This window comes from Dipodomys merriami, unplaced genomic scaffold (assembly GCF_024711535.1).
Source record: "Dipodomys merriami isolate MVZ:Mamm:240054 unplaced genomic scaffold, mDipMer1.0.p SCAF_30, whole genome shotgun sequence".
NCBI classification, from domain to species: domain Eukaryota; kingdom Metazoa; phylum Chordata; class Mammalia; order Rodentia; family Heteromyidae; genus Dipodomys; species Dipodomys merriami.
The window spans coordinates 16,963,773-16,976,850 of record NW_027204493.1 but is presented as its reverse complement, the minus strand read 5'-3'; the positions used below and the strand labels follow the sequence as shown (position 1 = coordinate 16,976,850).

The 13,078-nt window shown below is 35.7% G+C and overlaps 1 protein-coding gene across 2 annotated transcripts in view; it reads right to left on the bottom strand.

The window, feature by feature from the left end:
- Nucleotides 1-13,078, bottom strand: part of Rab3c (RAB3C, member RAS oncogene family) — a 217,607-nt gene that overhangs the window by 97,337 nt on the left and 107,192 nt on the right. For both annotated transcript variants that reach the window (XM_070041215.1, XM_070041214.1), the window contains exon 3: nt 5,119-5,237. In XM_070041215.1, the coding sequence (XP_069897316.1) occupies nt 5,119-5,237 (119 nt within the window). The remainder of the gene's footprint in view (nt 1-5,118; nt 5,238-13,078) is intronic.

Sequence of the window (13,078 nt, the reverse complement as noted above, 5' to 3'; positions counted from 1 at the left end):
ACACACACAAATATAATGTCTTTCAGTAAAAACACATATAAACCATGGCTATATATCAGTCTGTTGGAAGAATGTTATTTTGAGGCTCTCAAGCACCTCAACATAACTGCTGTGATTAAAGAGCATGAACTATATTTTGAAATTAGAAACAAGATATAACAATAATTTTTAAATGATTGGAGATAGAGTCAGAAAATGAGAGCTTTTGCGAGTGTTATTTACTAAGATGTTAAAGACAATTGAGGAAACAGGGTGTTTTGGTTTTATTTTTGAAGGGAGTCATACCATAGGGTGACTTAAACTTCAGTTTAATTTGTATTTTCTATGCAAAAAAAAAAAAAACTGTTTCATAGCTGCCTCAGACCAACAATAAGAAATGTAGTCATTAGCATCCAAAAAGAGAAAAGAGGCTCCTGGAGCCTCAGTTGGGCTAGTAGTGAAAGTATAGGGTCAGACATTTTGCTCTAATCCTACCACTCCCCTTCTGAGCTGTAACAGCACTGATTTAGAAAAGAGGATTAGGAAGCTCTGAATAAAAGCTTAGTAACTACTCATCAAATCTTAGTTGTTGCTATCAGGCTAAAATTATATGATCTTACAGTGGTGTATTTGGGGGGAAAGAAGAAACAAACAAAATGTCATAGGAAGAGAATATTGGAAGGTAAAGCTTTGTTCTAGTTCTGGCACAGTTGCAATGATACCCTGAAAAACACAGAAGCGATTATTTAAAACCGATATGAATTTGGTGTTAGACTTTTATCCTTAGGCTTGTAGGGATTTTTTTCATCAATCTGTTCACCAGATTTCCAGCTTTAAACAAACTTTATATTTTTAGTTCTTTATTGTGATATAAAAAGCAGAATGAACAAATGAGATGGAGGAGGATATAAGACAATGATATTCTCCAACAGGAAATTCAGCAGTGTTTGGCCATGTCACACTTTATATAGAAAAGCATTAAAGGAACAGATGGAGAAGATTTTTAAATAAAATTAAAATGTACTGTGTAGAGATTCTGAGTCATCGTACTAGACTTTCATAAAGAACCTAGACAAGTTATCTAGATTTTGTATATTTGAGGCTATGTTCCAACTGGAAGGTAAAAGAAAGAGGAAGGAACGAAGGAGGTGAGATGAGAGGGAGGAAAGAAGGGAAGGAAAGAGGAAAGAAAGAAAGAAGGAAGGAAGAAAGGAAAGGAAAGAAAAAAAGACATGAACACAGACGGAGACTGGCCATAGACTAGTAGGAGTCAGAGTAGGAAAAAAGGGGGGGTTAGGAAAAGGTGATAAGAAATAGTTACAAGGTAAATTTGATTGAAGTATATAATACACCTACATAGAAAAGCCACAATTAAATTTATCCATTTGTAAAATTAATATATGATATTAAAAAGAAATAAAATATAGGAATTCAAAAAATTGAAAAAAGAATAGAAAGCAGATATTGGGTTGTTCTATATTCAGTACTAGGGAAAAAAAGGCTTAGTAACAATCCAGTAAACACAACAAAGTACAATCAAATTGCAATAGTCTGAAGGTTTTCTATGAGGTCTGTCGAAAGTGCTAGAGTGGCATTTGAGAGGCACTCAGAAAGTCAACATGGTTGAACTTGGTGGTTTATAAAGTGTGATGAGTGCAAGAATCTAAATCAGATAGATGGGTAATGGCAGACCTACTAACTGAGATAGTGCTGGCAATGGTAGCAAGTACAATGTGTAAGAAATTGGCTGTCAAAGACCAGATGCTCAATAAGTGTTGCTGAATAATTTTTAATAAAACCTAAAAATGCCTATGTAGCTTTGTAGAAAACTGATTGAATAAGTAATGATTTAAATGATAGACTTCTTGGATTTTAGAAAAATCTATGGATGAAGTATAAGGTTGTAGAAAAAAATAAACTAGAGGGAGGTATACAAAGGAAACACAGAATTTGAAGTGTTTGGGCTCATATTCAGGAGTAATAAATTGTTCCATATGATTGAAGAATAATATGAAATGGAAGCTGTAAAGAAATAAGGGCTTTGTGATACAGTATGTGTGAAAGTCAGATTGCAAGTTGTCATATTAATTTCAGAATGGAATCATGGCTCATGAGAGTTTGGCAGAGGTCTTCATAAAATTCAAGATCCAGTTGTTGTGGAAGAATCTTGGAGTAGCCAATGAGAAAGTAATGATTAGGAAAGGTAAAACTCTGAATTATGAAATATCAGTTTGGTAGCTCAATGAGGGTAGAAGCAAAAGATAACAATATATTTCACAAGGATGGTCAAAAAAGAAATGGAAGGGTAGCAACAGATTTAAAGGATATTTTGAGTCAATATGTGTGAGGTAGCTCCCATTGGAATGGCTGAGTCTCAAAACTGGATTCAAGGTGGCCCCTGAGTAATAACCCTGAGTAATAAAGTATGTTATTACAATGAACAGAAATAATGATGTTACAAAAGTGAGCAGTTTGAGGGAAAGATAATCGATTTTGATACATTAGCAGGGTGTCCAGGTAGAGAAATATTTGGGGGATGTGGAAATGCAGCATAGCAGTTTATAATCAGACTAAACTAGAAATTAAAATTTGAAAGGTATCAGATGTCAATAATAAATGAATTTGTGGTAGTGAGAAGATGGCCAAGGACACAGAGAACAATAAAATAAAAAGCCACCAGAGCTTACTCACCCTCAGATGAGTGGAAGAGTATGTGAGGTTTGAGAGAAGTCCAAAAGAGACAAGAATAATTGTGCCTTTCTAAAGAGAGAAAACAGAGCTTCCAAGGAATGGTAGTGTATATAGAGTTGGATTTGAAGAGGAGAAACTCTGGAAATACAAGCATCAATGTGTTGTGAGATAGAGGGGTTGAAGAGAAAATGAGTGAGGAGAGAGGAAGAAGCATTTCTTGAGGCTTGAGGCTTTAGGGATGTGCTCCTGGTTTTACTGTCACTTGGGTTGAGCTCACAGTACCCTTCCAGGTGTTTTCAGTGGCCAAGTAACTCTCATTGAAACAACAGGGCAAAACAAACTGTGGGTGCAAATGGCATTTGGAACACTGAGCCTGGTTAGAACAAGTCCTGGTTAAAAGTGCTGGTCTCAACATCTTCAGAAAAAGACTAGCCAAAGTTAAATGAACATTTTTACCTCAGTGATAGCTGTCAATTAACTAGATACCATAACACTATTAACTAAGCAATAATTTGCGGTACTAATTTGCATGCTACTTTTATCCTAAATCAAATCCTGATATAGATCCCTATATAGAAATTTTCTGTTTCCTTTCATTTTATAACAAACCTGCTGGCCTTTGGAATTGTCTTAAATTTGCACAATAATTTGACATGAACCAGAGGTTTTATAACATTCAATCTAATAACAAAGGTCACTATGTCCTCTATGTCCTTCAGTACAAAACAATTAGATTTCCTACAGATACTACACTTACTGCTTTTTCAGTTTCTAAGTATATTTCTCTTCTGAGTTACTATTATCAATGTTATTATTTCATACGTTGTAAATGTATATGTATGTGTCTCAATATATGTGTACATATGATGAAGAAAGATGTGGATATCTTCTGGGAGAACAATCAGCATTTAAAAGAAACAACATAAAGCAAATCTAAGTTTATAATGACACCTGACCTGCTTCAAGCTAATGATATGCATTAAAAAAGTCACTGAGGTTAATGTTACACAAAACAGAACAAGAATGAATGCTATTTGTTTTGCTTGCATATTTTTACTATAGTCCTTATTCATAGATAAGCTGTGACTATTTAGAGTTAAAATGTGGTATGAATTCCCTCAGTCAGTGGTCACTACCATTGGGAGCTCAATTTCTCTTTCAATACCACACAAAACTTCAGCTAGATTCTGACTCTGAAAAAAAAAAAAAGGCCCTTTTACAGGAGGAACTAATGACCATTCTCCTCTGCTATTCTGAATCCTCCCAAAGTACTGATGGGAGAGATAAGGAAGCCACAGTCATTATAGATGGAAGTTATGAGTTGAAAGGGTTTAGGCTCTATTTTTCCCATTACTCCAGTCCTTTGAAAAATTTCAGTTTGAATAACCCATGTAACAAATCTTCTAGATAAGGAGTCAGTAAACTTTTCCTCCAAGTGGCCAGATAGGAAATATTTTAGTCTTCTCAGGCCATATGGTTTCTGTTGCAGCTACTTAACTCTGTTGTTATGGTGTGAAAGCACCACAGCCAATAAACAAATGAGCCTGGCTATGTTCCAATAAAACTTTATTTATAAACAAACAAGTAGCAGGCTAGACTTAGCTTAAGGGCTACCATTTCTAAATCCCATGTACACTTGCAAACCTTTATTGAATTAAAAATATAAGGAAGTGGAGCTTTGGTCCAAAGTGGTAGAGTGCTACCATTGAGCAAAAGAGCTCAGAGACAGTGTCCAGGCCCTGAGTTTAAGCCACAGGAAGACAAAAAAAAAAAAAAAACAGGAAGGAAGGAAGGAAGGAAGGAAGGAAAGAAAGAAAGAAAGAAAGAAAGAAAGAAAGAAAGAAAGAAAGAAAGAAAGAAAGAAAGAAAGAAAGAAAGAAAGAAAGAAAGAGAAAAGAAAAGGAAGAAGGAAAGAGAGAGAAAGATTGATTTATCCAGGTGCAGGCAGCTCACAGCTACTCAGGAGGCTGATATAGGAGGATCGGAGTTTGAAGCCAGCCCGGGCAGGAAAGTCCATTAGACTCTTATCTCCAAAGAACTTCTCAAAAAAGCCAGAAGTGGTGCTGATACGCAAGAGGTAGAGCCTTTGCTTTGAGCAAAAAGATGCTCAGGGACAGTGCCCAGGCCCCATGTTCAAGCCTTAGAACCAGTAAAAAGAAAAGAAAAGAAAAGCATAAAAGGAAGGCACTCTATGGCAGGTTGGCTAATAGGACATGAAGCACAGACATTTTTTAAAAAATGTAGGAATATCATCAAAATAACTTCCTATTGATCCCTTCACAATAGCCCTGAGCATAACCACCAATTTTTAGGCTTATGAAGCACAATCAGGATTGCTGTATATGATAAGCACAAAAATGACAATGCACCATGATCACTGCTGTAAAGGAAGAAAGAGTGGGAAGAAAGCTTCCATCCTTAGTAACAGCTGTATGTGCTGTAACTTACCAATCTTGTACTGCATTGAAGGACTCTTCATTGGTAATGTCATACATTAAAATGAAGCCCATGGCCCCACGATAATAGGCTGTGGTGATGGTCCTGTATCTTTCCTGGCCTGCTGTATCCTAAAAAATAAAAGAGGATCTCTTAGAAATAAGGCAATACATCTTTGGCAGTGATTAACAACTCCAAAAGATGTTTCAAGAGATAAAAACACAAATGGAATGCACAGCTATCTATCATTTTTAACCTTATTTGCCTTATGATTTTATATGGCATCCCTGGAATACTCTAAAAAAAACTTTTAGTAAAGATGGAAACCCCATTAAAGAACATCTAACTACAGAAAATAAAAATAAAGATGAGATTTACCTAAAATTCTGTGGCTTATAGTTTCAAGCCAGAGAAATGGATTATTTCCATCATTATGTGTTTATTATCTGTCCACAAATACAAGCCAATGTGGGAGAAAAGAGAAGCTTTAGAAAAAAAATCTCCTTGTAAGGAGCTTGTGGCTCAATTTCAGCTTATACAACTGTAAAATGAGAATGAAAACACGAGCTTTGTGGGGATGTTTGAGTAAGACAGATCTGAGTTTAGCTCCTGCTCTCCTGTTAGGTAGCTGGGGAGCACATATACAAGTTCCTAAGTCTCTAAACTAGACCCCTCTGAAGTTTAACACCTGTATCAGGGTTATGTGAAATAATTCATGTAGCAGCACAAAAACAATGGTCAATAAATGGCAAGTGCTGGCTGTGGTGGTTGAAATGTGGAGAAGGGATAACTCAAAATGGGAGATAATAGCCTAGAAATACAGGGTTCCTCAAAAAGAGAGTGTACATAACAGTTAAAATTGGGAATCAGAGACAGACACATGGAAACGGCTCTGTTACATTCCATGGATAATTGTGCTAAACAAATGATTCCTTGGGGGAGGGACATACAAAGAAACAAAACAAATCATCTTATAAATATGTCAGAAACAATCGCAAGAAAGAAAAACCATTTGGTCCTTATCTTGGAGTTCATTTCACCTAACATCAACATATTTGACCGTTTCTGCGTGTCTCAGTCATATACTAGTTGTCCCTCTCCCACGGTATAACCTCTGTTTTCACTGTATTTGATGTTGGTATAATTTGGGGAGGGGAAGGGAAAAAACAAATTGTTTAAATAGGGATACAGGTGGACCCATTGCAACAACGAGATGTACAAGTCGTTATGTCTAAAACAAACTTTACAACTTTGGTGGGGGAGGGGTGGATTGGGAAGGGGAAACAAAGGAGGAAGCTACAATGCTTGATAAGAAATGTACTCATTATCTTCCCCATGTAATTGTAACGCTTCTGTACGGTATTTTCACGATAAAAAATTTTTTCCTTATTTCAACCTGAGGATCTGAGGTATCATTTCTAATCCAAATGTTCTTCAGCTTTCCCTTTACCAAAAGCCTTGGGGACTGGGGTCTGCCTTCTCTTTCCTACCATGCTTTAGGTGCTCATTACTTTGGACAAAATGTGATTGTCCTTCTACTTAAGTCTGTATCCTCTTCCTTACTTATCCCTGAGATGCCTCCTTTGTCTGCAGAAGGCATCTCAGCTCTTCCCCCACTCCCAAGATTAAAGGTCTAATGTGTTGGATGACACAGAAAGAGCTCCCTTTACAATGAAAATGAAATATCAGGGAATCAGTGTTACCATGGACTCAAGCTAGGTATGTTCTTAACTCTCAGGCTTTCTCCTGTTTGGATACTTATACTCCAAATGGCAAACAGTGAGAAGCTTAAGGTTGTTTACAATGCCTAATTTGTGTGGCATATCCTATTTGGTTCCTATAAGTTCAAAGAAAGATGATGAAAGAGGTTAGGAATCACTGAATGATCCTGAGACCATGTGAGCTGCATAACAAGTTGGATAAGAAATGTACTTATTACCTTACTTATGTAACTGCAACCCCTCTGTACATTACATTGACAATAAAAAAAGGAAACTGGACATTAGCTAAGGGTATTATACTTTTCATCAAGCCAACAATAATGCATTCTACTGTTAGATCAGAGGAAATCCTGGAATGATTAGAAGATGCTTGTTAGGTATGATAATGGATACAAGGTTTCAGGAATAGGACAAAAACAGAGTATAGCTCTAAAATAGCAGAAACAAAGTAAAAACCAATGGAAGATCTTCTGGAATATACTTCCAGGGTCAGAAGACAAAATAAAAACTTCAGCATATGAAAAAAACAAGAGGAAAATTTGAAATGATAGAAAAATCAGGTTATAACCTGAGAAATAACTACACTGTACCAGAAAGGACAGAGGCTAATATCTTTAATGGGTAGAGTGGTAGTAAAATATTAAACTTATAACTATAAAATGTATTAATAAATAATTATAGATGCTTGTAAAAATTAAATCCCAATCATAATATTAGAAACCAAAAGCTTCCTAGTTACATTCCTATATAATAGATTTTACCAAGCAATCATTTGAACATTATTGCAATTTGCCTGTTTTATAAATATTATGAAAATGTAAATGTTAGGAATTTCACAAACTGCAAATCAGCGAGACAACTATACAAATTCATTAGGCAAAAAGAAGCCATTGTTGAGCTTATATAGTTAGCCTTAGATAGACAGTGGATTCATTTCAGTTAACAGTATACCTAACAGTGAAATGAAGTAAGTATGGAAAAATGCCAAGGTTAAATTCCTAAATAATGTTTAAAAAACCAAGGTAGACTGAGAAATTTTGTAACATATTTTTAGCTCTCAGAAGAGAGTCTATTCAAAAACGTTCCCACATATGGCTCAACTTCATTTTTTTCCAGAATACCTTATCTAAAATGTAACTTGCCCAGTCCACCCCCACTGTGCAGCAACTTAAAATGACTTTCTTTTTTCCATTGGTAAAGTATCTTCCTACCATTGACCGAGCAGCATCTGTGCAAGCCGGAGGACCGTACCTGATGAGGTCTCTTTACAGTGCATTGATTTTCCTTACTTTCTCAACAGAGGGAAACAGACTGCACACTGCAGACACTGTTAAGTGGTGACCTAGACCCTCCCTGTCAAGAGACATTTCAACACAGACACTGAATAATGTTGTGTTGGAAACGGTGGCTTTATCTCTTTCTTCTTGACCTTTTCCAGTGATGCTGTCCCCTTTTCAAAATATGTTAATTTTATTGTGACAGTAAAGGAACTAGTTCTCCTGTTATAAAATGCTTCAATTTCACATTGTGGGTGTATTTAATCTTCGAGACAGAAGCCAAGGTTCCATTAAATTGTGATTGAAATGTCACAGGAAGCTGCTAGAAACCACAGGATTGGAGAGCCATTATATATCAAAATTTCTTATGAGAAAAAGAGAAAGAACAGGAAGGAGGAAGGGAGGGAGGGAGGGAGAGAGGAAGGAAGGGAAGATATGGACACTTTCAGACAGTATTTAAGTCACATGATGATGCTGCCTTTCCAACATCGTTCTGATTTGAACCCAGAAACACAATCTAATTGGATATATTTGTAACCTATCAAGGAGGATACAAAATCTCACCAAGCAGGAGAAATGTAATAAGAAATATAAGGCAGAAATTTCCTCCCAATTTCAAAGAAAATATAAAGAATAAACAAATTTAATAATTCCATACCAAGTTGACTCGGTGTTGGTTTCAGATATCAAAAACAATTTCTGGATTACAAAGTCCATTTGCATTTTCGTCTATTATATCAGGAAGAAAATAAGTCAGGAAAACACTTCATTATATTTGACATTTGCTAATGATGGTAGAACATTTTTATAATGTCAAGTGCTAATAATGTAATTGAATGACAACAGTCTCAGAAGATAACTAAAATGGTGCCTCTTTCCTCTGTGTAAAGGAACGGGCTCCCACTCTGATTTGGTGTTGTTCCTTTCAGTTGTCTCAAGTAGGAATGCCTGCTGATTTTCCACACATATGGGCTTCTACAGATTGAAAAACACACCTGGAAATTTCTAACATAAAAACAAGAGATAGAAATGGAACTAGAATATGGAAATGTTTCTTCTGTGAGCAACAGCTTTCTTTTCTTTTTAGAGAAAAGAAAAATCATTTCAGTTCATTTAAATATTTTGATATCTCAATTATGTTTTCATGAGACATTTTTGGCTTTAATGGTAGTTTTGATTAAAAATATTTGAATAGATGTTACAAGTGAACTATAAAATAAAAAACACTAGCAGCTTGGTAAATAGTAGCTAGGATTTTTTCCATTTAAATGTTGGCATTTCTTTGTTTTGCCTGCAAACCTTCCCCCAGATAATACTTTTAACTGCATGTACAGTATTCCAAAGCCTTTCTGAAGTCAAGCAGAGAAAATACTCAGTTTTAAGACTGAGGAAATAGCTTTCATTTGTAACCTAGAGATTATATTGTAATTTGTTTCTTGGGTAGTTGGTTATTTTTTTCTGAATCACGTTAAAGTGGAAATGAAATGTCAATAAAGGAACAAAACTTGAACGATATCAGTACATTCAAAATACATTTACTGGATTTCTAGATAGAAAAAAATCAACTAAAGAACCCAAACCCCTATTGCATGATAAAGTGGGTATTTTAATAGATAGATGAATCACATTTTCAAGTTAACTGATCAAAAACATTGGGCTAAAGAAAACAATGTATGATTACTCAATTGAGAAATCAATATACATGGGGGGCTAGAAACACTGCCATGTAAGATGTAAAACACACTTTTACTCATGAGTTTTCCAAGGACACAAAGACGCAAAGTGAAATAAATATTCAGCCAATTTCTGATCAAGAAAGTGTCCATCCCTTCACTAGTACTTTGCTACTTTAGTATTCTTTGGAATAATAAAGGAAGAGTAAATGATGCTTTATATAGCTTAATATGAACACTGACTTATTCATCTAACCATTCAATAAAAAAATCTGACCAATGGCTATTACTATTTAGGAATTGTGATAGGTACATCATAAATTTATTTCTTCTATTCTACATATATATATATATATATGTTGAAAGATGATGAGCAATGGATTACAGTTATATAAGTAAGGTGATGAATACATTTCTTTTTGAAGACTGATACCTCCTCCCTCATTTGCTCCTGCTTTCCACTCCCCACTCCCCTTCCTCCTAAGTTGTAAATTCATTTCCAACATAGTGGCTAGTGAATATCATTGTTGCATTAGTCCATCCTTTGTCCTGCTGTTTTCATTAATCAAAATATTATACTTCCTATATGTTTACAAAAGGTTAAAGCCAATAAAAATTGCTTCTAGAACACAATGCAACACTTGCAATTTTAATAGGAACAGTTTACTCAGAGATGGAGTCCTCTGATTCATAGTTACCTTTGTAGGTTGGATTGTGTTCCTTAAGATGTATGTTAAAATCTTTGCTCCAGAACCTTTGTTTGGGAAATGGATTGTTGTAGATGCAATCAGAGTAAGTAAGTGATACAAAACTAAGGTGGCCCCTAATCATGTGCTGAGTTTCTTCATAAAAAGAAAAAAAACAGACCTCAAGCACACAGACAAGAAAGCCATGTACAGGCAAAGGCAGATGCTGGAAAGCTATCCTACTAGAGGACTGCTAATTGCTGGCAACCAATCAGAAGCTAAAACATCGAAAGGGAACAGATTCTCTCCTAGAGCCTTCAGGCAGAGCATGACCCTACTGACCCTGTAATTCCAGACTTGAGATTCCTGTTATTTTAATTAACCTAGGTAGTGGTTCTTCACTACAGAAGTTCTGGGAAAGTAATATAGTTACTGACCCCAGTCTGCTATCTTTATGATCAGAAAGAAAGTGATATCCATTTCACAGCTACCAAATCTGTTATTTTGATATTGCAGAAAAAAATAAGGAAAATAAAAGATGGACTTTGGAGAAGTCTAGCAGGGCCTCATTGTGAAATTACAAAAGAATATAATGCTAAAATATACTACCATATTCTGTTTAAGTAAAAATAGTTCTATTGGGATGGTTTGATATAGCCTCCTACTTTGAAAACTTGATCATAAGTCTTTCTCCTTAATTCTGTCTTTCATTCCTGTATAGCTATTATCTGTCTATCTGTCCGCTAACTACTTACCTATCTAATCTATTTATTTTAACATATGCCTTACTAGAAAGGACAATGATGTTTGGTATATCAAAAATTATATATCTATACTTGTTTGAATTTTATCCCCAAATGATTGAGATATTGTCTCAAAATAACATTTAAAGTCATGATTTTTACTGAGACACAAGTCCCTGGAGAACAGAAACAACCAAATGCTGATTGCTGATTTGCGTGTGTGTGTGTGTGTGTGTGTGTGTGTGTGTGTGTGTGTGTGTGTGTGTGTGTGTGTGTGTGTGTGTGTGTGTGTGTGTGTGTGTGTGTGTGTGTGTGATTCTTAGGGCTTGTACTAGGGCTATGTCCCTGAGGTTTTCTGCACAAGGGTAGGGCTCTGCCTCTTGAGCCACAGCTTCACTACAGGTTTTTTAGTGTCAATTGGAGATTAGAGCATAAAGGACTTGCCATCCTGGTCTGGCTTTGAACCATGATTCCCAGATCTCAGCTTCCTGAGTAGCTAGGATTACAGGTGTGAGCCACAGCACCCAGCTCAAATGCTGATATTTACACATCACATCTTTTGTATCTTGTCTCTTTTTTCCAAGTTGTATTTATTTTGTCCATTCCATAAATAGACATAAAACCATGTTAAATTTAGTCTTACAAAAATATCAAGCAAAATACAAAGCTTATTTTATGCTTTCTTGTTGCATCTTTATATTACTAAAGCAGAAAGAACTATTTTCCCCTTAAATCAGTTAATAGTCCTTTAAAATAAGATTTACAAACCCCCTTTCCCCACCAATCTTGTGAATTCATTTACATACACATTGCTATTATACGTATCTGTATAACAAGCCCACATTTTAGAACAGAGCGCTTATAAACTAGCTTCTAAATAGGTCTTCCATCAATTTAAATGCTCTCTTTCCATTATTCTTTATCAATCCTCTTCACACCAGCAGATTTTACTGAACAGATTTTTCTTGTCATGATGTTTCACTTTAGAAAACTAAAACCTTCATTTTACAACGGCACCCACTTCTATATTAAACCTAATAAAATCTGCCCAAGGCAGACAGATAAAACTTGACCTATTATTTCATGGCAAGGTTGCCATGGCAATTCATCTTTCCTGGCAGAGAGGAGAAGCCAGAGGCCTTTGACTCTACTGTCAGTAATACCCTGACATATCTACCAGTCATATGTTTCCGTTCATGAAAGCTGGAGACCATTTTAGGAAGGCTGTTTCAATACTTAGATGATTTTTTCCATGATCTTAATGAAATTTATAACAAAAACCATATAAAGATCTTTACTCATTTTACTTCTGGGCATTTTTATGTTTAACACAAAGGCAGGGGAAGTCACTATTTTTGCTTTCTTTCTAATTAATCTTTTTGACATGCTTCTTCCCAGTGGGATTCTGATTATGCTCAACTTTTCAAAACCTGGAGGTTTTGAAACACAGGCAATTTAGAGCTCTTAGTCGAGGTTGGACATTGTTTTGCTATGCAGACAATATAAAATGCTTGCATCAGATCAAACGCACTAGTTTAAAAAAACAAGTTTTTCAGTGGGATTTGTACTGTGACCTTAAAATTGGCAATTAAGACTCAAATCAGGCTACTGACAAAGGTGTGGGAACTTTCACTTACAGAAGCCCAGAGTTCCATGGTTGTTTGGCTGCTCTCTGTTTAGGCAAAGGATTTGTTGATTGGCATTTGACAGGGCATTTGTTACTTTGAGAGGGATATAAGGGTAAAGAAGGGGAGGCAGTAGAGAGGCCTTGATTCACACAGGTTAGTATTATGGCTATGTTATGTGAGTTTCCCTTGCATCAACAGACACTGTAGCAGGTAGCACTTTACCATTAACCTACTTCCAAATGGT